At 47.7% G+C, this 25,779-nt stretch overlaps 1 protein-coding gene across 50 annotated transcripts in view; it reads right to left on the minus strand.

Moving 5' to 3' along the window:
• Positions 1-25,779, minus strand: part of MAP7 (microtubule associated protein 7) — a 149,702-nt gene that overhangs the window by 45,891 nt on the left and 78,032 nt on the right. For 37 of the 50 annotated variants that reach the window (XM_070559413.1, XM_070559395.1, XM_070559393.1 and 34 more), the window contains 2 exons: positions 14,738-14,839; positions 8,444-8,521 (listed from right to left, as the gene is read on the minus strand). In XM_070559413.1, coding sequence (XP_070415514.1) covers positions 8,444-8,521; positions 14,738-14,839 — 180 coding nt within the window. The remainder of the gene's footprint in view (positions 1-8,443; positions 8,522-14,737; positions 14,840-25,779) is intronic. The other 13 variants (XM_070559423.1, XM_070559403.1, XM_070559415.1 and 10 more) reach the window with 1 other exon arrangement.

The following is a 25,779-nucleotide window of genomic DNA, read 5'->3' on the forward strand; positions in this document are numbered from 1 at the left end:
TATCTCAATAATTACTGTCATTACTTACATTCAAATAAATTTCATTTTCATGTTGCTGTGAAAACAGTGATTGACTATATGTGCTAAACAATAATTCTTGGGGAAAAAAGGAATCTAATGGCTTAACCGAGCTCATCAACCCTAGGAAGGGGGCTGCGGAGCGGAAAAATACGAGCATCTGTATGGGAAAGACGAATTTCATTTAATGGTCAAAACACGGGAACGAAAAGCTTCCCACCAACGTGTGGACACTCACAGCACAACGTCACTGTCGAGAAGCCGAGTCCTGCATCCCGCATCACTCCAGCCCTGACACCCCACCCGCCCAGCCCCTCCCACAACAAGGGAGAAAACAAAGTCTAAAAGACAAGCTAAAAGGAACAAAATCAAGCCTATTCGTTACGACTGAGACTTCCAGACCAGGCCAAAAACAAACACCCAGTTACGTTGTTGAAAAGAAACAAACCTAAAACAGTGTCAAAGGAAGCACTAGAAGCAAGAATGAGCCAACAGCCACCAAGCAAATGAAAACAAGAACGTAATAAACATAGGAACATTACTACCAGACACAACGGAATTGACCACGTGAGGAGAAAACCCAAAGGAGGTGAACAGCTCTCCCACGGCGATCCGGTCCAGAAGCGGCAGAGCTGCACTCTGACCCCAAAGCCCGTCTGCTCAACACACTGCACGTTCCCGTCTGCTGCCTGATCCCACCCGACAGCCCCGGCAGCCACCACGTAACCTCACTCAGTATCTGCATATTTGTCCCACCTCAACCCAGGGCCACTGTGTCTTCCACGTCCGATTCCAGACTCACGACCCCCATGGGGTCTGCACAGTGAGACTCCTCTGGGTCTCCCACTTTCTCCCTCACACACGCTCCTGCCCAGCTCCACACAGCCGACAATCGAGCCTGCACCTGAGCCGTCTCTCACACTCAGTGTCTCGCTCCAACCTTTCTGTAACTCCTGTGTTTAAGCCTCACTCCTTTCTCGCTTCTTCTGAGGTTTAGTCTTCCTCCTCTTCACACCACATCCATACTGTTCTCAGAGACATCTTCCCCCAAAACCCAACTGATGTCATGGTCCTGCATGAAAACCTGTCAGCTCCGCGCTGCTCCCTGCTCAACTCCTTAGACAGGCCGCATGATCACGCACCTTCATACACATGACCCTGCACCCCAACTGTGGCGACCATCAGGTCCAGGATCCTCTTGTTACTGCCTCAGCCCCGCCCCACTGTCCGTCCTCACAGAATGCTGCCCCCTCTCCACCTGGCTGCCTTACCGAGCCCCCGCTGCTGGACCAGGAAGCACCGGCGCCCCTCTCTGCAGCTCCCCCTAGCTTCCCCGGTCCCAGGCGTCCAAGTCAGCATCTGTGGAATCACGTGAGCTCCCATCCTCATCTCTGTCTCCAGCATCATCAGGAGATGTTTCCAGCTCTTACTTTGTGCTGACACGAGCGATTTACAGAACTATCTTCACAGCCACTCTATGAGGTAGACTCTGCTATTAAACTGACTTTGCGACGAGAAGTCTGAAGCCTGAGGAGCGAGGAAAGCTGCCTGCCAGCTCACAAGACGTCAGCGTGGAACTGGAACTCCCACTCTCGACTGTCTGACTCCAGAGGCCAACAATGAGCCATTATGCTAAAGACACGACCTGGAACACCTCCCCACGACTAAGACCCTCCTGTAGATCGGGACAGGGTGATCATCCAAAGTGAGGATCTCATCTTCTGATGCCACTCTCGGCCTTTACCATCATCTGTTCACAAGACCTCTTACTTTCCAGGTATTAAGATCTTTTGATCTTCAGCCTCAAAGGCAGAGTAAACTCGTGAGAAACAAAGAATGGTGTTTAGTCGCGATGATTCATCTCGTTAAAGCCCCGGCCTCGGAGCCACCTACCCCGAGCTGACTCACGGTTCAGCGGCTCTGGTGTGTGCCCACGTCCACACCCCTCCCATGGGGCGCACCAGATCCCTTAGCTGTTCACAACCTGCCCGGCCGCCTTAGGAGCTTTTGAACACTATGTTCATTAAGTGACAACTCTAGGTGACTGGATGCCAAGCTTGACCACAGATCTATCAGTTTTAGGCACTGAAACTGCACAGACGACTGCTTTCCCAAAGCCCCTGTTTTTTGTGGTTAGTCTTGTCAAAACCAGTGACTGCCCGAGTCCCATAATGTGACGTGTGGAATCAGGGGCAGCTTCACTGACGACTCTAATCGGTTACATATAATTTAACCGACACTTATTTGAAGGTCAAAATCCTTTTTATATTATCTGATTGTTGTATCTAATATACGACATTACGATAGATTTCTTGTACAGCTTTGAACTTAGCTACAAACCCAGTATGAACGAATTGAATGATAGATTTTATAAGTTCAAATTTTTCTTCAAGAGCTAGATGAGTCAATGATAAAATTCTTTGATAATCTTTCATGATTTTACAGAATCCCAGAGAGCACAGTTGGGAATGCAACTACGAATACACAGCAATACTTCAAACTTAATCTCTGTCATTTTCAAAAAGGGAAAGCCTGCATCTCCCTAAACACAGGAGACCATCTGTCTGCTAAACGGCCCGGCAACAGTCTCTCGAACTTTGTCAACATATTGTAGGACTCAGTTTTACAACATCTCTGAACAAAAAGCAGTTTCAAGGCACAACTATTCTATAGATTACCTTTGTGTCCTTGCTCATCTAACTGAGAAAATGCTTAAGCATTTAAGACTTGTTTGAGCTACTGTAAGGGCAGGTATGACCCAGTAATTTGGTAATGTCTTAGCTCAATGGCAGTATCCTGCTGCGTTCACCTCTGCTTATGCTAAAATGCACAGGTGTACATTCATGCAACAGTCCACAAGCAACTGATGGACACTGACTCTGTGCCAGGCCCAGCTCTAGGTACTGGGCTACGGAAATGAAAGGAGGACACAAGCCTGTTATCTCATGGAGCCTGCGTTCCAGGTAGGGCAGGCAGACAGTAAACAAGCAAAACACGCAGGTGCTCTGACGCTGACAGCGACATGGAGGGAACCAGAGCATGCTGGCTAGGGCAGCCGCGTGTGTGAGTGGGGGTCGGGAAGGCCTCACTGAACAGACGGCACTTAAGCAACATCTGCAGGAGGAGAGGCAACAACCACGGGGACAGCTCAGAGCAACCTTCCAGGCGGAGGGCAGTGCTGTGCAAATTCTAGGCGGTTAGGAAACTGACCACTTTCATTTCAGTATCTGTGGAATTGCTGGGTCATCGTAACCACACATTAAATGTTAGTTGAATGAAAAGACGAATTAAAGTAGCATGAAAGAGTTTAAAAAAAAAAAGAGAGAGGAGGTGGTTAGCTTCACTTTAAGCTACCTAGAGTCAAAAATTTATACTGCTGCATAAATTCTACATGCTCTGAGCCTTGGAAAAGTCTCTGAAGAGAAATTAGTAAACAGGATCTATTCTAAGTTCAAACAGAATTACTCTTAATGGAGTCCGAGGCTAACAAATGATCAATGCCATGAAATTTTCTCGAAAACATGTCACCAACTGCTCCACACTGCCCTCTTCCCCTCCTGTTGTGTCTAAGTGGAGAGTGAGCACAGCACCCGGGCACCTCACTTGTAGGAGGTAGGAGAATAGCCTCACCTCCACAAGAGGGTCCGATACATGCCCAGCTCTGAAACTCCAGAAGATCCACCAGCTACAGCTAGAGCACAGGGATGGCTCTCTCCTTCACAGCGTCTCCACTGGTCCACCACCCGCACCCAGAGCACAGGGATGGCTCTCTCCCTTACAGCATCTCCACTCATGGAGGAATTTAACTGGATCTTGGTGATCCTCTACATATTAAAATCATGCTTAAGCAGCGATATAGCACAAAGAAAAAAGGGTCTATTAACTACTCCAGTTTTCTATATTCTCTCAGTTCCTTCCTATGCTAAATTATCACAATATATTTTAAAAATAAAACAAAGGGCATTCTAAAACAACTTACATTAGCATCTATGGCAGGCCCACACCATAAGTATAAAACCACTGTGTTAATTTGCTACTTAATGTGATAATACACAGTGAAGTGTTCAGAACATTGCTTGGCTCATAGTTAGTGCTCAGACATTATTATTATTTATTAATAATATTTAAAGACTAGAATATAATCAGGAAAAGTCAGCTAACATTTATTACACCTCTGTTTTATACTTAGTGCTTTGGGATGTATTGGGATATAAAGAATTAGAAAACTATGGTCATACCCTTTAAAAGCTTAAAATACACACAACCAGGGAGTTATATATAATCCATTAGGAAAAGTTCAGTAGAGTATAAGACAGCACTAGAATGAGCTAAAATACGACACCCGATCTAATACACAGTGAGAAAACGATACAATTTCCTAGCGGGGAAAGATCACGAAAACTAGAAGCCTAGAAAGAAGGAGTGGCACTAACTGAGATGGGGCTGGAGGAATGAAGAGCACCCAATAGATAGTTTACGACTAAGATAAAAAAGTTTATTAAGGCCTGGTCTAGGATGACAGCAGAGGCAGCAAATTCAAAGGCATGGAGTTGAGATTCATGCTGTAGACAGAGGTCAGCTAGTCTTGAGACTCAATGGACTTAGGGATAGAGTGTGGCAACTTCACCTACACACCGGGCTAGAGACAGCTGAAGCCCCAGCTAGAGGAGCAGGCTGAGTCCAGACTGACTACTGGTGGCTATGAGCAGCTCACAGGCCAGGGTAGAGACGAGTCAGTGCACAAGTTTGGGCCACCAAAAGAGAGAATGCTTTATTCTGCAAGAGATGCGATTGCTAAGATGTGTGGTCAGAAAGATGCCAGAGCCTCTACCAACAGCAGAACCATCAAAAACAGCTGAAAGAAATAATTTCTTGGGGCCAGAGAAATATTGGTACAATTGATTTGGACACAGACATTACCCAGAGGAGTCAGTTTTACAGTGAAAGCTGGTGAACAGTTGAGTGGAACAGAAGCTGAGTTTTGATAAGAGGAAAGCGTCTGCTGTCCTCTGAGTGGCTGTAAGTGTGGAACCCAGACCATCGGAAAAGGAGAGCTGAAACCAGGAGAACAAGTACGATTCCCCGCCCAGAGAAAAACACGATCGAAGCTTAGAAGAGAGAGAGTGAGAAAGATGCAGAAGTCCAGAGAAGGGAATTTGAAGGAATGGCCTGGACAGAATCAGCTGAAACAGTGGCTGAGAGATTGCTCCACGTGTAAAGCAGCTAAGGCAGAAAACCACAGCTTTCAGGGTATATACGCTCCACCAGACAGACAGAAGAGCTATGCCTGACTTCACGTGATAAACTGAAAGATAGTGTAGAAGGTAGGCTGCATGGCATAATCCCACCACAAGAGCATTAAAGAACGACTCCGAGATTTAACCCTCAGAAAGTTATTAATAGCTCCTCTCATTTGCAAAACAGTACAAATACGATACACCAGCAAAAACAAAACAGAAAGACCTTTACTCTCCTTTTCCGCCTTGCTTTATAAAAAAATGTGGATTGAAAAATCTTTAACGATTTCAATGTTAATTTCAACCTACATCCAACAGTGAACCATCAACTTCACCGGCCAATCATTTTAAACTTTGCTTTGTTGGAATTTCTGGAATGTATCCCAATTGTTTTTTAACTTGGAAAATTTTAAAGTTTGAAAGCTTGGTAACAGTTGGTATTACCAATTGTTTTCTGTTTTCAAAAGAGCACGGTCCAAGGATCTGCTATTCAGTGACAGCGCCCCCTCTTCAAATATCCCACTGCCACTGCGGCTTCTGCAGAGCACAGTTTCCGGGGAGCTTGTCAGGTGTGCTCTTGGATTTTCTCTGAGGACTAAAGACTTGTCAGCAATCACCCTTATGTGTTCTAAGGGACAGCTTAAATGACACGCTGGATTTTAGATGACTCTTTTACAAACGTTTGCATGTGCACTTGCACATATGTTTGTGTATTTAGGAAGACTGAAGGAACCCTCTCACGACTTAGTGTCCACCATGACAGTCTAAGTGGAAAAGAACAGGCAAAAAGATGTTGTTTTAGAATTTAAAGAGCAAATGCAATTAGTACAAAAAAAAATAAAAATTAGAATTGTATTTCATTAAGATTATGATTTTCAATAACAAAAAAACAGGTGAGGTCAGAATTAAGAAAAATTATGATATTTACCATGGCAGAGATAAGAAGAAAGAGAAAAACTCTGCACATTATATGCTGGCTCACCAAAAAAGTCAAGTTGTGATAATAGGACAGTACAATAATCCGAAGATCACTTAGAGCCATTGACAATCTGAGTCACAGCCCGGTCTGTCACCAAACGCCTTTTCCACCCATCCCTGCATCACCGCCCTGCAGTCCCTGTTCTTCTGCCCCCAGATGACTCCCCTTCATCCTCCAGCTGGAAGCTCAGGTGGCACCTGACAGCCCCAGGTGGGGGAGGGGCTCCTGTGGGTCCTCAGCACCCCTCATGCACACTCCTTCGATGCCGCCCATGTCTTTGTCTAGAGTGCAGCCAGCCTGAGGGCTGCATCTCAGCCTTTACTCACTTTTAACACTGTACCTGGCCAACGAAACGTCTGAATACACAAATTAACGAGCCATGTTCTGCACCAACGATATGAACTGAAATATGTGGCTACATCTTAAGAAAAAAATCTAGCCCCTTGACACACAAAGCCGGGCAATTTGTAGGGAGAATTTGCAAGCTCAAAGCTCTGGGTCTTACAACCTTATAACATAAGAAGTGAAATCACTTTTGTTTGACCAGCATATTCATATTTTCCACAAAACAAACTAACAACGCTTGGCTTGGAAGGACACAGAAACCCAAATGGAAAGGTGTGTGTTAATGTGTCAAAGCTAACTCCCGATGGGATCTGAACCATAAAGGAGTCGTGTCCTGACCCTCAGGAGCTCCTCTTCCTCAAGCAGCTGTGAGTCTGCATTCCAGCTCTAAGGAGACGTTAACAGTGTGAGACCTGACCCAGCGGGTGGGATGCTGGGATGCGGAGGGCAGGAGAGAGGGGAGGCAGGAGTGCTAATTCCTGCATGGATCCAAAACCAGCGCAAATACCAACCACCCCAGAACAGGAGTCAGTTCCTTCTTTTTGCTCATCTGGAATCTCCTCCTTTTCCCCCTTTCTCAGCTCTGATCCACTCGTCAAAGCAGCCCTGACTAGGGAGCCATGGGCACAGTTCACGGAAGAAAAGCTCCAGACTCTAGAGCATTCCAGGAAAGAGGGAATCCTCGAGGCCACAGACAGCCCTGCTCCCCGGGAACCTACCAGCCGCAGGACACTGTCAGGGACAGTGACTCCAACTGTACGCACAGAAAACAACGCAGCCTGTCCACTTCCTGCAAGTCACTGAAATCTGTGTGGAAAAAACCCTGGCAGCAGAAGAAACAACCTCATACGACCACGATGGCAAGGGACAGACAGAGGCATGTCGGAAGACTGTAAATAACGTCAACAGACTTTTGAAAACCAGCTTACAGTGAATTTCACAAATTTGGGTTCTTGAATAAGAATAAAAAAAGAGATGCAATAGAGGAGCTGGGCTCCCCAGTGGAAACATTAACTCAACAAAACGCACTTGAACTCTAGAAAAGTTAGGGGTCATGCGCTGGAAAGACTGTGGCAACCTAAGTTGGCTCTAGTCTTAAACCACCCAGACCCTGCAAACTGGAGCCACGTGGAGCAGACACTCATCTTCCCAAGGCACACAAGGAGAGGCTCCTGTTTAGCAACTCTGCACAAACGACACGAAAGTGAGAAGGAGGTGGCGGCAGCGTCCTCGCTCTATGTTCTGGAGGACGGTGACTGCGGAGAGCTCTGGCCTCGGCCTCCTGGGGAGCTCTTCCCATGACCCTGCTGGCGAGGGGGTCGTGTGGCAAACACTGCACTTGCTCACCTTTTGCGAGGGCCTTAGGCAGCAGAAGGAAAATCAGACGCTCAGCCCTAGGGCTCGTGCTTTTCCAGGCAGCGTACTGGCCGCATCTGTCTACGTGTTCAATGGCAGCATTATTTTAACACGGAAAGCAGGACGCACCTGGCAGCGCACAGGCTCCTAACTGTTCACGTAAAAAGAGCCATATGCTCTATGTGCTCATATCATTTTAGGTGTAAAATGTGAGCTGAGCCATTCTGCCTCTACAGACACATTCGTCCACTGCCACAGCCAACCATGACCACGATACAAGCGGCAGTGAAAACGACCCTAATCCCGGGCAGGACTTTCCTGTTGCTGAAAATTCAGTCCCATGCTTCTCTCATACTAAACTCTGTTTCACAAGGAAGCTGTGAACTGGGGAGGGCACACAACAGACAGAGCACGGCCACCACCACACCATCCGTCTGTCTGTCCACCATCCTAGAGGAGAAGGAACCTCCCCCCTAGGGTCCCCGAAAGACCAACGAGGCGAGGGTACCGAGCTGCTTCTCTCGCTCCTGACGGCGCTCCCGGGCCAGCCGCTGCCGGTCATCCACGCGCAGCACAGGCGGGGGGTCTGAAATGAGAGGAGAACACAGAGGAGCAGCAGGTTAAAGAAGGGGTCATAGAGACATGCGCGATGAACACCTTGCTGTGCAGCGACTGACGGATGAGACATCCCCACACGTCTTCCAACAATTAGACGCGGGGCTGCAGTTTCAGCAACACGCTTGATCACAATTTTTCTGAGAATTCCCAAGCGTTTTTGCTCAAGCATCTTTATTCTATTTATAAACATGATACAAGAGAGTAGATCCTAAGAGCTCTTATCACAAGGAAAAAAAACCCTTTTTTTGTATTTATATGAGATGACGGATGTTAACTAAACGTACTGGGGTAATCATTTCACAACAGATGTGAGTCGAGTCATTATGCTGTCCACCGTAAACTTACACAGTGCTTTGTGTCAATTATATCTCAATAAAATTGGAAGAAAATTTTAAAAAAAGAGGCACAGCCAAAAAAAAAAAACCCATTATGTACAAATATAACGTAACAGTAACCTTTTGGCTATTTTCATCAAAAAATATGTATGATGTTTTGTGTTCCTAAAGCTACTGAACTTCCACTATTTTTACGCTGAGAAAGTCTGTTCCTTCACAACAAGCAGAGAGCTAAGTGAATTTACACTGAACACACGTTCACCAGCGAGATGTTGAGCCCCGCTCTGGCCAGGCTGAGCTCGAGCCCTGTGCTGTCCTCACTCGCTGTGTAAACTGGGCTGTTACCCACCTCTCCAACCTTCAGCTCTGCCATGGGTTTCGTGGGTTTTCACTTATTACCTACAAAATGAGGATAAAACAGAAGCCATCTCCCATCACTGTAAGGATTTAATAAAATAACGCTTCTAACAGCCCTAGCGCGTGCCCAGCACGTGACAGTCTCAGGAGAGTCACTCACTCGGTGCTCACCCTGCACACTGTGGTGCCCAGGCTGTCCACGTGCTAGAGAGGAAGCAGTCAACAGAAAGACAGAAACCTCCACCGACCAAATGGGGCTTGCTTTCAACTCAGGGAAAATTTAATTAGCAGGATAAATAAGTAAGACATACAGAACATGAGACTGAGATAAATGCTAAAGAGACAACGAAGCAATAAAGGGGACTGTGAACGGCAGGAAGGGGACGTTTAACATGCCGACAGTGGCCCCGGGAAGTCTAACTGTCATGGTGACTTTTAGGTGCAAACACCTGATGGAGGGTAGGGAGCTACCCCTGCAGACATTCCAGGAGATGGAAGGCAAGTGCAAAGGCCCTGAGGTTGCAAGTACCTAACGTGTTCAAGAAACAACAGGGAGACCCAAGCCACTGGAGCAGAGTGAGATCAGCACGCCATGGGGCCAGAGCCTCGGGGCCTGCTGGGGACTTTGGGTTACACTCTGGTGAGACGTCACTGGGGGCTTCCAGCTGAGGGCGACACTACTGGGCTTGTTCTGCCTGTTAATATACAAAAAGCAACATAATGACAATGCTGATAATAACTACACTTGAAATAGGCCGTATTTCCCCTCTACTTAACTGACATCACAATTCTCACATCTCACGTTGAAAACAGAATCCCACTGGAACATTAGAAACACGTGGTGGCACCTCCTCCACGCATTTAGAGGCCCTGCGCCCACAGGCCTGTCACAGAACTTGCACACTCAGGGAGCGACACTGTGGAGGCCCGGGGGAGCCTGCAGGCCAGCGGGCACCTCGGGGGCAGACGGGCCGGCACTTCACGCCTTACTGCATTAGCGCAAGAGGTTTTTAAAAAGTTGGTGATGCGACCCCCTCACAGAATTATCACTATGATGATTATTGTTCAGAGTTACCTATCATTTATGAGGTTTCAAATATTTTTTCTGTAGGAAAATATGGGCCCCGGCCCAAAAGGTTTTCTCCCGACACAAGAAAGTGGGTGTGGACGCCCCCTCGGGTGCTTGGTTAAGGGCCATGTGGCGGGTTTTGCTGTCATTTGTTTTTGGTAAAAGGAAACGACTGACACAGCAAAACGGTATTCTGAAGAAAGGATGATCTGAGAGCAAAAGCCAAAATGAAGTTGGAAGAAAGACTTTTAACAACTACTTATCACTTAAAAAATTCCTTAAATAACGAGGTTTACTCACTGGTAAAAACTTATTTAATTATAAAACTTGCAAATCAACTTTACTTATAAAAGCCATATAAGCACATTACATAAAATCTATAGAATTTAATTACTTTAAATTATATTGATAAACTCTATTAAGAGAATATGAAGTATGTGACGTTTCCAGCTTACTTTCAAGTACGTGACAAATTTCGCACAAAGTTTTAAAAAGAAGGTCTTAATAACAACAAAGGGGACACACACACTCACCACTCCGCCACCCTCTTCCCCTCAAGCCAACCCTGTGAGGCCGAATTGGTGACCAGGGTCCTGCAGGGAGGAGGAAATGGCCAACTATGCGACGTGATGCTTGCTTTTAGACGCACAGTGGGAAACCGGCAGTGCGGGACAGGGCGGAGCTTGCCTGATTTCTGTGCTATCATTTCATATGAAAATTATGCTCTTCACAGGCAACAAACCACACTCCATGTGGTAACACAACACACGAGGAACAAGGCCGTGCATAGCACTACACAAGGACATGAGTTAAACACCGTAAATAAGGCCAATGCTTACAAAAGCACAGCGGCTCCCACCCGCCTTCTCTGAGACCAGCACTGAAATGGTAATCACTTTTCATTTGGAATTAGATCTCAGGGAGTAAAGAATTAATGAACACTTATAAAGTGCAAGATACACTGAGATTGTGATTTGCTGGATGATTTTGGTTGGTTTGGGAACCTGGCACTAGAAAATACTGAATTGTAGAGTGAAAAAGGTATTCAATTTAAATTGTGTCCATCCTTCTGATGACATCAGTAAGAAAGTCCCTCTGGTGCTGGAATGTCAATAATGCCTGTGGCAGATTAAAGGTGGCTGTAAATGGGTGTGGGGAGGAGCCGAAGCTGGTGGGTTTCGCACCCGGCTGGGCTCCCAGGGCTGCACCTGGTGGAAGCAGCATCTTCCCGAAGTGTTCACTGAATGAATGAATGAGCAAAGAGCCTTAGCCAACCTTCAGAGCCTCTAACCTGCCATCAACCTGCACCAGGGGGCAGACCAATAGCAATCTCATATTTGATAACAGACTTCAAAAACTGTAAATGCTAGCAATTGAAACTTTAAGTTTTAATAACTAAAAACTGATAAAAATTATCTTTAAAGATCAGTTTTCAGAAAGGTAAAAATGCAATTGACTAGTTTCAAGGACAGAGAATTTTCTGTAATTCTTTGTCTCCCTCTCATTTCCACCCTCATATCCCTTTTCCCTGGAAGGAAATCAAGGTGGAGGAAATAACTGGACGTGGAGAAATTCCAGGTTCCCATCAGATCTCACGTTGTTAGAATAAAACCAATGACCAACTCTCAGTTTCACGAGAAGCAGAGCGTCGGTGCAAGAGCGCCCACACCTGCGTCCTGCGCTCCATCTCCTTCCACAAGGGCCAGAGAGCGGGGCCGCTGCCAGAGCGGACGCCAGTGCCGTCGTGTCCTGTCTGTGCCGACACGCACAAACCTGGCCTGTCCCGCAGAAACCTCAACTAAAGAGAGGCCTTGAAGACAAGAAAGTCCCTCACGCTGCCAGGCTCTTCAGGAGCTGCCTGGAGCTTGACTGCTACCACTTCCGCCAGGGCTCTGCGCTTCACAAGGCACTTTCACATCTGTTAGCATCTCTTCCTCACAATGGTACTAGGAGTGAGCCCAGCATTTATTCCTTCAACGAAGAGCTGCTGTGCCTGTTTTCCCAATGGGAAAGCTGAGGGAAATGGCACTGTCGAGTGTTGAGCTGAGGCTTCAAACCAGGCCTTGGACTCCACCCTGGGCCCTTTCCACACCATGGCCCCTGCGGAGTCCTCAGGACGGCAGGACGCAGGGACAGAGACGCTGGAAGACTCCAGCTCCCGCGCTCCTCTGTGAGGGAGATCTATCGACACACCGCCAGGCAGAATGCAGTTTCAGGGGCTCTTGTAAAGACCTGGCGGAGGGCAGCAGACGGCGAGGAAGGAAGAGGGATTCTTCATGAACTAGTTTCTGCTTTTCCCGGGCACACGCAGGCCATGAAGAAAATGTAATTGTCTCTTCTAATTAGGTCAAACTCCTAATCATTTATCTCCTGCTTCTTCAGGAAACAGCAGCCACAGACGATCTGTAACTTTACCAAGTGCCTCTACTGGGATGGGTTCAAGCGTCCACAGCTGAGAGCTCTGGTCCTTCCTGGCCAACGGGAGACACCCTGTGTCCAAACGCGTAAAACACCACAAGGGCCATCCTTCCACGTTTGAAGGTCAAATAGTGACTCCCTGAATGTGGATTAGATGCTTTTAAACCAAAGAGAGGTTGCAGAGCTCCAGTATCAGAAGGTAGGAGGGCAGGAAATTTAACTAAAATATACTAGGTTAAAAGGGACCCTTTTTCATTTGGTCAGGAATAATCAAAATATCCTAAAATAGAGCATGCACTTTTTTTCTTTTTAGGTTCTAGAGAATGAAAACCAGCAAAGTGCTTTAGGCAGGCGTTCCCCTGACTCGCATCCCATAAAATCAGAAGGTTTTGCTCAAGCCTAGCCCTCCAACACGGAGCCGCCTCTACCACCCCCCAGGGACACACAGGAAAATCACACGGTGGTTTCAAAAATAAAAGCCTTATTTGTAGATGCAAGACAGCAGACACAAAGATACTCAAAGGACACAGTCTGAAGTGAAATGTCTCCTCGCTCAACTTGACGTTCGCCACGTAAACCCAATGGTCCTGGAAAGAGATGGCCAGTCGGGTGGGAAGCTTTTTGGCCTCTGTGCTCTCCAGGAACTCTGCATCTTGTCACACTGGAAGTTCCTGTACCTGTATATTGGTTTACTCCACCATCCTGTCAACTAGCTGGCAGGGACTGTGTCTTTTAATAATACATCCCTAGTACATACACAGTGCTCACACCAGATGAATAAATGAGTTATCAGGATAGAAAAGCATAAACTGCACAGTAAAGAATGGCAGATACTACAAGTGATGGTTGATGGGGAGAACCAGGGAAAAACAGAACAAACAAAATTAGAATTGAACCATGTTCAATTCTCATGGAGAAACATGGGGTTTTCACGCTAAAAAGCCCCACAAGGACGTTCCCTTGAGAATAAGGAACGATGTCCACTAGAACACACCCTAGGAGGACACGGAACCCATTCTTTTGCTCAGAGAGTCCCTCTCACAGGCCCAGGCATGGAACAACTACTCAGTAAACATCAGACGGTGGCTGGGTGATGGGCGGATAGATGGATGGATAAATGAATGAATGAAAAGGCAAACTGACTAGTACTTGTTATGCGTCTTTCTTCTAAATAACAAGCCAGACTTAGCTGCCCTGTCCAAGACCTTTCAGACATGGGAATAAAGCATAGAACAACATATAATGGGGAATGCTTTCTGTGAGGCTAGATAGTCGTTTCCATGTTTGTTCTCACTGATGCACCGTTCCGAGTGACTTCGGCCTTGTACTCAGCACGAAGCAGGGTTCCAGGAGCCCCACAGGGGGTTCCACCTCCTTTCCCTCCTTTGTTGCCTCTTACAGCACCCTGCACATTCGTCTCTCCCAAGGTCCACACGATGGCTGCTGGATACCTGGAAGCAACTGCACTGTCCATTCAGCCGTCTGTGTTATGTTTCCAGCTGTTTGCTCCTCTGTATTATTGAGTGGAGCAGACCATGAACCAGGGGCTATTAAATGAAGTCACTGTGCAGGCAGACAGTCATTGCAGGGCATGGGGAACAAAACATGATTCTGTACCAGCTTTGCTGCGTGTAAAGATCCCCGTAAGTGGCTTCTGAAAGAGTCACAAAAGAGATATGCAATAATGCTGGCACACAAGAACAAAAAATTGTGTCGTATCTCTCATTTCAAGCAGAATAGTAAAACTATTACCTCTCATACACGGCCTGACAGTGAACAATGCATCCACATACACTAGCGCACTGTCCAGGGGTTCTGAGAGGTAAACAGGACCCGTCTCTGAATCTCCACTTGGAGGGGAGAAAATCTAGGCTTTGAAAGCCTCGCTGGCTTGAACGCACACACACTAGCACAAGCGTGGGTTTCGGTGGCAGGCTGGAACAGCTCCCCAACCCTAGCATGCCTTTAAAGCTTTTGGGGTAACAGCAAACGCAGCCCCTCGTACCTGGTTTAGATCCTGGGCGGCTGCCGCTCTGGCCTGAGGCAGCTGTGGAGGGTTGGCTGGGGGCCGCCGCTCCCCTCTCCTGCACTTTGTAGCTGTCTGGGGCTGCACAGACGAGACAACAGAGCAGAGACACGCTGAGTTTCTTAAAATTTACTGAGAAACACCCACCTAGTCAACATTTACTGTTCACCTCGTATCAGGTACTAGGCAAGACTCAGTAAACAAAAGATGCAGTTACCGCCCTGCCCTCCAGAAGCACGCGGTTCTGTGGGAAGACCCGCCCGAAAATCAACGGCCTTAGCTCAAGCGACCAGACCCGCGGTGGCCTGTCCAGGGCCCAGGAAGGCCCTTCCCCGCTGGCCCAGCCCACGCATAAAGCAACCACGTGGGACGTGACTGCAACCCACAGTCTGATCTGAGTTCTTGAGAAGTTCACGTGTTAGGAAGCAAACAGCTCCAAGAACGTAACCAAGCAGGTCACCAAAAAGGAACCACGAGACATAATTTACCAGGATTTTGAGAAAGCCTGTGACAAAAGTTCAATAACGAAGATGATTGAAGAGACTAAGGGAAATGTATCCCAGGGCAGGAAGGAAGGAAAGACCCACCAGCAATTCTCCAGTCACACCCAGTACAGGTTCCTCCAGGACCAGGCAAATTTTTCTTTACATGTATTACTTTATTTAACATATATATCTATTTTTTGCTGAGGAAGATTCTCCCTGAGCTAACACCTGTGCCCATCTTCCTCTGTGTTTTAGTATGAGGGCCAGCAGCACAGCATGGCTGCAAACAGAGCGGTGTAGGTTTGTGCCAGGAGCTGAACCTGTGCCACCAAAGCAGAACGTGCCGAACTTAACCACCAGGCCACCAGGGCTGGCCTCTATTTAACATATTTTCAAAGGCTATTTAAAGGATATGTGCTGCTGTCTCAGATAGAAATCATGTCCAAAACCAAGCCCTTGAGTTCCCCTACCTCCTCTCTCTGCCTTAAAACCCACTCCACCAGCTGTCTTCCCATCAAGGTGATTCCATCTTCCAGCTGATCGGCCCAAAGCCCTGGAATCATACTTGACTCTCTGTTTCCATCACTCTCGACAGTCAACCTGTTAGTAAATTCTTCCAGCTCTACCTTAAAAAAATACCACACCACCTCTGCCACCGCCTTTCAGAGCATCTCCTCCCGGTGTGACCTCAGCATCCTTCGACTAGTCCACCTGGCCCTCCACTGACCCTGTCAGTCCGTTTTCATCTCAGGAGCCGCAGCAATCCCATCGAAACACAAGCCGCGTGGTTCCTCTGCCCATAACTCTCCCACAGCTCCCATCCCACTCACTAACACTCCGTCTCTGCCACGGCCCGCAAGGCACGGCGGGGGTCAGCCCTCACCCCGTGCCATCTTCCCTCCTAATCACTCCGCTCCAGTCCTGCCGACTGACAGTCGTCACCGCAGGACGGGGGAGGGGGAGGGTGGAGGAGAAAAAGAAAATTGGCATCAGATGGTAGCTCAGGTGCCAATCTTAAAAAACAAAAAAGATTCCCAACATGAAAAATCTGGAAATCCTCGGTAGGTAGCAGATAAGATCACATATACTATTTCTTAATTTACCGTTAAAAAAATACCATTTTTAAAATGAGTCAGGTGACTCTCCAGTTTTATTTAAATCTCTTTTCTTTCATTTTCTGAAAAAGAAAACTGAGCCATATACTATGACGCCCAATTAGTCTTCGCTAGCCTTATGAAATCGGACTAATCGTCCTGCGAGCCTGAAAGCTGTGCTCCGTCAGTGCCACCCGTGGGCATGCTGGAGTAGAGAGGAGAGGAAGGACGCACAGGTGCCTCCCTGAGCCCCGGGAACGTCTCTCTAAATCTCTGAAACCAAATGCAGAGCTGGCACACACTGGGCCCTTCCATCCAGTGAAACTCCCGCAGCTCCAGTGGGGCGCAAGCGTGCCCGCAGAGCCCACGTCCTCTGCGCGTCACTGCGGCCCCTGCAGCGTCTTCCCATAGGGGCACGGGGTCCTCACTGCTCCGCTTCTGTTTCTGTCTGAATGGTCTGGCTGAAGAGTCTTATCTCCACTGATCAGAAGAACTGGCCCAACAAATGCTCACTTCAGTAAAAACACTGACTCTAGTAAGACATCTACGGGTGCGACCTCAGGGACCACCCTGAGTTTAAATCCCATGGAACCATACGGGGCATGACATCCACAAGGGTAACTATTTATGTCGCTATTTAAAAAAAACGTGAAATGTGGTTTGGGAAATAGCAAAGAGTCTAGCCCTTGCTCCCAGCTCTGTGGGAGTTGGTTCTTTGTCGTATTGTTCAACTGGACCTGGTGACATACAGCTACACATGTAGCTTTGGGAGAGTCACTGGAAGACAGAATAGAGGTTGAACCACACGCAATGGCCACTTCTGCAGTACAAAATGGCTCAGCATGCAACTTCTCCTTCTCAATCCACAGTTCAGTCCGCCTTGCAGGGGAGCGTGAGCACGGCAGCCCAGGGGCGCTACCCTCAAAAGGCCTGTTTGCTTCCCCCTTTGCCACACTACATCTCAGCCACGAGCAGACTCTATGCTGAGGCCTGAGTCTTCCAGTGAATCACAGAACCTCGGGTGGTCTTGGCAGACCCCCGACACACGAGACAAATAGCTTACTGGAAAATTTGGCTACAGAATACTGTTCGCAATTGAAGAATGTTATTGGCTTAAAATCATAACATACAAAGATAACAGAGTAACCTTCAGGCAATTCAGAGTGTTTCACCTAAAATTTCCTCCTTTATAACGCTTTTGCTCATTTACTTGACAGTTAAATTTTATTCTAATCTAGCTGTCAGGAGCACTGTAACATCTGAATCATAATGTTAAACGTTTTACCCGATGTTATTTATGAGATGTGCAGTAGAATAAGGACATGAGCAATCTCGTGACTCTGAAAGACTGTTCCGATTCTGCACATGAAGGAGAGCTCCTCCTTAGTTTACATTCCCCATGGTTGTACGAGTGGCTGTGTAGGGATGAGCAAAGCTCAGGGGAGCCAGCACCACAGGAGCTGGGTTTAATTTCCTGTTTTGCCTTCAAAGGTCTTCCTCCCTCTTGCGTTGACTCAGCACCATGCTTGGTGGGATGCCTGTGCTCAGCACTGGAAAACAACGTTAAGCAAATAACGCATCTTCTACCACCTTCTCCTTCGCTGGCGTCCTAATTCTACCTCACCCCCAAACTGTGTTTTGAGCTTCTGCTCCCCCAGTAATTTCTCTCCTCTTCAGGAAAGTGGCCTCCTATTACAGCCTGAAGCGCAATCTCTCTGTCAGGCACCTTCCAGCCTGCGTTACCAAAAAGCCCTCTGAGCACTGCCCCGGCCTGCCCCTCGGGGAAGGCGCGCTCCATCACTTGCGACCACGTCAGAGCTGGACTCACTGTCTGCACAGAATCAGCAACCCCCGACGTCAGCCTCTTAGTCACTATCTGTGGCACCACCGTATTCCCAGGCTCCGAAATGTGAAGCAGTTTTTTCAGTAAACACCTGCAGACGCCCCAGGAGCCAGACACTCTCCGTGCACCGAGAGCTTAAGGATCACGGGCCAGAGCAGCCACACGCGAGGTGCTCGTGACCCTCCGGAGGGGACAATACGCAAACACGTGAAACTGCAACAATAAACCGATCCCATTTCTAAGAACATCACACACCACCGAGGACTAATAACCGACTGAGAGATGCAGACAGTGTGCAGGGAATCAGAGGTGGAGGACGGTGCGAGACGGGGGCAGTCAGGATGGACACCTTCATCAGAAAGACTCTAATAACCGACCGAGAGACGCAGACAGTGTGCAGGGAGTCAGAGGTGGAGGACGGTGCGAGACGGGGGCAGTCAGGATGGACAACCTAATCAGAAAGACTCTAATAACCGACCGAGAGACGCAGACAGTGTGCAGGGAATCAGAGGTGGAGGACAGTGCTGGCCGGGGGCAGTCAGGATGGACAACTTCATCAGAAAGACTCTAATAACCGACTGAGAGACGCAGACAGTGTGCAGGGAATCAGAGGTGGAGGACGGTGCGAGACGGGGGCAGTCAGGATGGACACCTTCATCAGAAAGACTCTAATAACCGACCGAGAGACGCAGACAGTGTGGAGGGAGTCAGAGGTGGAGGACGGTGCGAGATGGGGGCAGTCAGGATGGACAACTTCATCAGAAAGACTCTCAAGAGTGGAGAGGAGGCAAGACTGAGGAGTAAGGAGAGAACACTCCCGGCCGGGGCACGGCCCAGCAGGACCACAGCAGAACAGACGACCGCAGGGTCGAGTCGGAACTGGAGCTGGGAAGGCCGGCGGCTGACACTGAGACAGGCAAACAGGCCAAGGTCAGTGCCTCCGCAAATTTCAAGAGTTTAGACTTTACAACGAGGGCAACGAAAGTCGCTGAGGCCTGTCGGATGGAACTTCTAGCTCCAGTGGGTTCTGGGTAAAGAAAAGTGAAGCCTAGCCAGGCTGCTGGAAATGGATAGAAAAATGCATCTTAATGAAACAGTAACAGGAAACCAGACACCTAAGAACCCCGCTTCCTGCGTAATGTAGAAATTATTCAGGTTTTTTCACTCACCCCTAACATGCACCAACAGATAAGCATTTGAGATTAAGGGGAAAAGTGACACGAGGGAACGGGGGACCCCTATGCCTGCAGCTGCAGAAGCGGGGGCGGGGGAGGGGAGGAGCGGAGTCAGTGTGGCCACCTGGTGGGAGGCCCGGGCAGCCAGGGACCCTCCACAGGCTCTCAGCATCGCCCCTGCTCCAAATCCTGCCGGCAACGGGACCCCAGCCTTGAACTCCAGGGAGCAGGAGCAGTGGGGGGGATGAGGAAACACGGGACGGAGGCAATGCGCCTGGCTGGGAAACGGGGGTGTTTCTGAAGGTTACTTTGAGGCGGGTCAAGGAAATAAACTGTGGGTCGAGGCTGGTGGGCGGCTTTAATCTTCTGTGGATGCCACAGGCTGGCAAGCAGCCGCTCACTGTGCATGCTACAGGCGCCACGGCAACGTACGTAACCACGGATGCTGAGGAACAGTGCAGGGTCCAGCTTGCCTGTCTACACAGAACAAACCCACTGTGTGGTATGGTATGACATCAGCCACATTTAACCTGACACAGCAACAAGAACGATGAACCACTTCTTCAACACTCCATTGCTCATTTCTTTCTGCAGCAACAAATGCAATTAAATAAGAACATTCGACGATAACATATCCGAGTCACAGAGTGCATCCTCCTTATTCATTCTGCTGACAAACAATTCAATTAAGATTTACGTTTTCTTTGCATTTCACACGCTCCAGATGGGACAAAAAGTCATAATTTGGTAGCTACAGAAGACAGCATTAGAGGCTTATAAGACCGTGCGGAGGTTTTAAAATTTAGGGGGAGCTTGTTCAGCAAGAATGAACAGTGACTGGAAGTCGCTTTCTCTTTACTTCAGCTCTTCACACTGAGAAAAGTGAAAGATTTCTGACAGTGACGGAAAGTGATATTCAGCCAAGACGAAGAAATGTGTCCAACACTCAGGTAATACAAACCCAACACAGAGAGACTGATTTTATAAACACAATCCAACAGTGTGGACAGTTATGTGACGTACGCCAGAAACAGCACTCATCTTCAAGGCTGATGCTACGGCACGAAGAACGGGACAGACACACATGGGCGTCTGTTGATAACTTGTGACCCATCCACTTCCAAAAAGACGCTGATGCCATGGCGTTGAACTGTCATAGCTATGCATGAGATGATAAAAATATTGACATAATCATAAATTTTTCTAAAAAAAAAAATCAACTTTTTGTTTGCTAAATTACACACAATCAGAAAGATATAAATATTACTTAAATAAGAGCAAAAGATGATTCTATCTAAACGAGCTACCAGAATATTTTTAAGGGATAAGGAGTGGACTTGTTTGCCTCCAAAGAGCTGACGTCTACTCACAGTCATCATGTTCTGAGCTGAAGGGACCTCACGGCCCCCAAGCAAGTGGAGCTACAGGCATTTCGTCTCTGACGCCGGCCAGTGCAGATCCGTGAAACGGTGCACTTGACCAGAGCCACGTGAGCGCAGGGACCACCCCTTTCATCCTTAAATCTCCGAGTCTTCAGTGTCCTGCCCACTATCTGGCACACACGTGACCCTGAATAAACGCTCGAGGACGGAAACGAGAGAGCGAGAGAGGGTGGACGGCGGACCCTGAGCAAACTGTGGCAAGAGCCTAGAGAGAAAAAGTATTCATGACAAGACAATAAGTGAAAATAAAAAGTGCACATCTGCTCATTTTCTGAAGGCTGAGATTGTAGAGAAAAGGTGACCAGAAGAACCGTGAACTCATAGTCACATCCACACCAGGTCAGAAAAGAAAGAAAATACTGAATCATTCTAGGACGGCTTTGATGTTACAGTAGGCAAGACTCAAGATCAAATGACTGTCCTTGGGGCCACAGAAGACGAGGCCTGCCCGCTGTCACCCACGGAGAGGGTCTGGGAACGAGCGATCAACCCCACACAGGACAGATGTCACCCGTCCTGCAGGGCAAACAGCACGAGGACATCACAGCCTTGGTAGGGACATCAGGAAGGTGACAGAAGCAGCATTTCAGCTTTGAGAGACTGTAAACTCTGACCTTTTCCTAAAACAATTCTATAGATTTGTTTTGATAATCTGTTAAAAAGCCAGAGAAACATCCACCTGAGCTGGGAGGAAGTGCATATTTCAGAAAAGCACATGCCCCACATATTTTGTGGGAACTACTGGGAGTCACTTCTTAAGCCGTTTCGTTTCCATCTAAAAGTGGCTGCTTGATGCACATTACAAAGTCCTTCTGATACACTTAGCTGATGGGAGTAAACATTACACACTTTAAATTCAGCCAAAAGTGCCCTTATCTGAAAACAAACAAAAAATAAATAAAACAAACAAAACCCTTCCTTCAGCCAGATGGCAACAATATAAATCGAACAGAAAATGCTACCTTCTCCACCTGCCTTAATATAAACCAGATTAAAAGGCAACCTCGTCAGCCCCGTGGGTGAGTATCCCCAGTCACAGTGCTGGCTGCTACATGGACGCTCTCTGCCCTAATCTGAATAATGCTTATGAGCCAGCACATACAGGGCAAAGTCCAGCAGAAGAGGGAGATGCCCAATCGTCCCAGAGGTTTGCCGGTTACACTGAGAAATGGGATGGTAGTTAAGCGTCTGAATTTCAAAAGCTGGACAGGGAGTCTATCTCATTAGATCCAATTCAATTAAATTCAACGTGTAATTAAAAGCAACTAATTAAATAACTTGGGAAAGAAAAATAATTAGAACTCAACTTTATTATACTCTGCTTAATTAAACGAACCAACTGAAAGAAGTTGTCTTTACTTTTAACAGGATAATGATTTACTTTAAAGAAAATTAAAATGGCTAGTGCCAGTATCTTACAAAATGATTACTACAAGCCACAAAATAGGAAAGCTTTTGTACTTAAATGCAAAATAAAATCATCACTGTAGAAAATGTACAGTTCTTAGAAAGAATCCCAAATAAACAGTGGACTCAGTTTTAAACATCAATTTTGCAAAGAAACGTGAATGCAATTTTAATCCTATGCGTATCGGTCGACTGAATGAGTACAATCTGTGAAATAAACATACATATCCATGGCTGCAGAATATCAATAATTACTCATTCCTCCTCTGTAGAGAATAATAGTGAAACACTTAACTTTAAATTCTTTTACGTAAAGTCTGAAAAGCTCGATAGTAATGAGTGGTAAATAGCAAAAGGGTAAGTTTATTCCAATTCATTTCAGGTGACTACGGAACGCTGATTAACTTAAAGCTTGTTTAATTATGAGTCCACTCACTCTCACCAGGCTTCCCACGCTGCAGTCATTTCTACATCTGTGTTTCCTCTCATTGAACACAGCTTCATCATCTCTCCAACTATCTAAACCCAATCCATCTTTTTTAAAAAAATAATAACCTTTATTTTTTAAAGCACTTTTAGGTTCACAGCAAAACTGAATGGAAAGTACAGAGTTCCCAGGTACCCCTGCCCCACATGTGCACAGCCTCCGCCGTCAACATCCCGCACTATGAGGTGCCTGGTTTCAAGCAACGGACCTACACTGACACGTCCTTGTCACCCAGAGCCCAGAGCTCACAGCAGAGTTCGCTTTCACTCCTGGGGTTGTTCTGGGTTTTGACAAACCTGCAATGTCACGGATCCACCACGACGGTATCAGACACAAGCCGATGCACTCTTCCTAGTCCAGCTGGGGCCTCTCTCTCATGGCATCTTTTCTACTACTCCTTCCTCGCACACATTTCTTCCCCTGACTTACCACGCGCCAAGTCTGCCCCATGCTGCGTAGCATTTGACTTCATTCTATCTTGTGTTATTTTTGTAATGTATGTTTCCAAAAGTTCTAAATAGTGATAATCTGATGAGAGGCAAGGCAAAAAATGTGTTTTATAGTGAAAAACTGGGGACAGGCCTGACGCAGCATTTCTCTCTTGGAAATTCACACTGCCAGTTTGCACAGGGAAGGCTCCCTGTCGTTCCTGCCAGTGACCCAGTAAATATCTACCCTCTGATGCTTCTCTCCTAACAGAACCCTGACTGGCCACAGGGCACAGTTCAGGCCAACAAGGGGAACACTGGAGTTGTCAGGTGGGGTTTGCAGGAATGCCCCTAAAGGAGAGGCAGATTCAGGCGGCTCGAACCTCCTGGCTCCTCACCCCTCCTTTTCTTCCTGCCTTGAACATGGACATGGCGCTCCAGGCAGAGCATCCGCCTGGTACCTAGGAGGCTGTCATGAGGGACAGGCTGAGGGACAAGCAGAGACCTGGCGCTGACACCCTTGAGCTGAACAAGCACCAGCAACTGCTCACGTCCATGTTTCCTGCAGGTAAGAAGAACGAGAATTCCTCACTTCTTTAAATCATTGGGGTTTTTTCTTTTTTGGATTCTATACTCACAATTAAAAGCAACCTGTAGACTGACACACCTCCCGTTAACCTCAGCCTGAAGTGCAAGCGCCTCAGCCTTCCAAGTGTCCTCCACAGCCTGGCCCAGCCCACCCTCCGGCTCTCACTTCCTCTCTTCCCCAGCAGTCAAGGCCCCCCCCCCCCACCCCAGTCAGACACCAGGAGGCTGGAGTGGAGACCCCATGGGGCTTGGAGGGGGGTGGGACTCAGGAAGGGCAGAGGACTTGATGGTGAGTGGGGGAGGGGGTAACAGGACGGCGCACGAACTAGAAAGGAGGAAGCAGCACAGCCAGACTAGGTGGTGGTTAGACAGCAGAAGCAGCCCGTGTGCTGTGTCTGAGATCAGCCTTCCACAGGCGGCGCTCACAAGCAGGCTCGACACACTGGCATTCGGTACACACTTCCGTTTCAGCATCTCCTTCATTTGGTACATCGTGAAGCTTAACGTATTCTAATTTCCTCCAGAAGTCAGAAAGCAAAACAGGTGCTGGTGCATCATATTAAAGCAGATCAGAAATTAGTTTTGAAAATGGCAGGAGGAGCAAAGTCAGGAGAAAAAAATGAGTGAAAGATGCCAGGTCAGGGTTTTAACAACATCGTTTGTGACAGAAATCAGTTCCATAGGAATTCAAACAGCTTAGAAGCCAGCGGGTTCCTGAAAGAACGTGCGGAGTTCCCAGGGCAAACCTCCGCCTTTCTAAGCGGCCAGTCTCCTAAGGCCGGCCGCACCACTGCGCTGACCGCAAAGGAGGGCTCGCAGTGCCACAGAAGGGCTTAGCCAGCTCCTCCATCAGCTCGTCTGCACGTGCATCTTCAGAGTAAGTAGTAATTGCACACTTGCCTATAAAGAATAAAATAACATTTTCAACTGATTTAGCTTAATTTCATTTTTAAGATAATATTTGTTAGCTTTTCTATGCACTATAGAAAGACTATGAAGATAAAGTTTTGAAAGGCCCATAAATCTCATCACCTACAATAACGCATTTATCCTTTTTATTTTAAAAAAGAAACGTCTACTCTACGGTTAGGAAATTTAACTAGTACATAAAGCCGTAAAATGAAAAGACAAAGCCCCTCCCACCCTCCATCCTTTCTGGAGAACACACTCCACATACACACCTGCCTGCCTCCTAGTTACTCAGAACATTGTGCCCACTCGGCTGTCCCTTTCCCTTCTCATTTGGTGATCTTACGCGGCCTACACTTCGAGTTCCTTCTCAACCCGCACCACATTTCATCACTCCAACACATGCCTACAGTAATCAGATATCCCGTCTCCTTCTCTGTAAGTTCTGTGAATCTGCACGGATGTGTGAGACCACGGCCCTGATTGAGCGTCATTGACCTTCCTCTGCCAACACCCACACCTGACCCCCTGCCCCAGAGCTGGTGTATTAATCTCTTGCAGTTCAGGCCTCTGCTTCTGCCAGTCTGGACTCCACTGGGGAGACAATCACTCCAAGGAAGGGGACAACAAAGAAAACCCGAGAAGGCTTTCCCAGGACAGATGGTCAAGTGAACCCAGGCAGGAATGGGATCCACAAGGAGCCACGAGGTGAGGTTTGCTCCATGTGGGGACGTTCGCCACTTCTCCCCTCTAGTTTCGCAGGCCAGTCCTCCATGGCTTCAAGATGCGGCTTCTGCCAGCTCCCAGGGAAACACTGTGGGCTGGGCTGGAATCAAATTCTTCTCTGGCACCTTCTCTGCACAGGAAATGGAGCAGCGCAGCAAAAGGACAGGAGGACACTTCCTGGCCACCTCCGTGCCACGTCAAAGCCAGGCCTGTAGGCTGTTAAGTCAGGGAGTGCCAGGAAGGGCAGAATGCTACAACTGCTCCTTCCTCTGATGATCAGCAGGTGGTGACAAACCGGGGAATAAGGCCGATGACACCTGCATGGGCAGACGGCACAGGCTCCAGGTCACCTGGGGAGCCTGCACAGATGCTGTACCAGGGCTCACACGGCCAGTGACTCTCAGGCGTACGTGGTCTGTGGTCTGAAAACACACTCG

This window comes from Equus przewalskii, chromosome 9 (genome assembly GCF_037783145.1).
Source record: "Equus przewalskii isolate Varuska chromosome 9, EquPr2, whole genome shotgun sequence".
Taxonomy (NCBI): domain Eukaryota; kingdom Metazoa; phylum Chordata; class Mammalia; order Perissodactyla; family Equidae; genus Equus; species Equus przewalskii.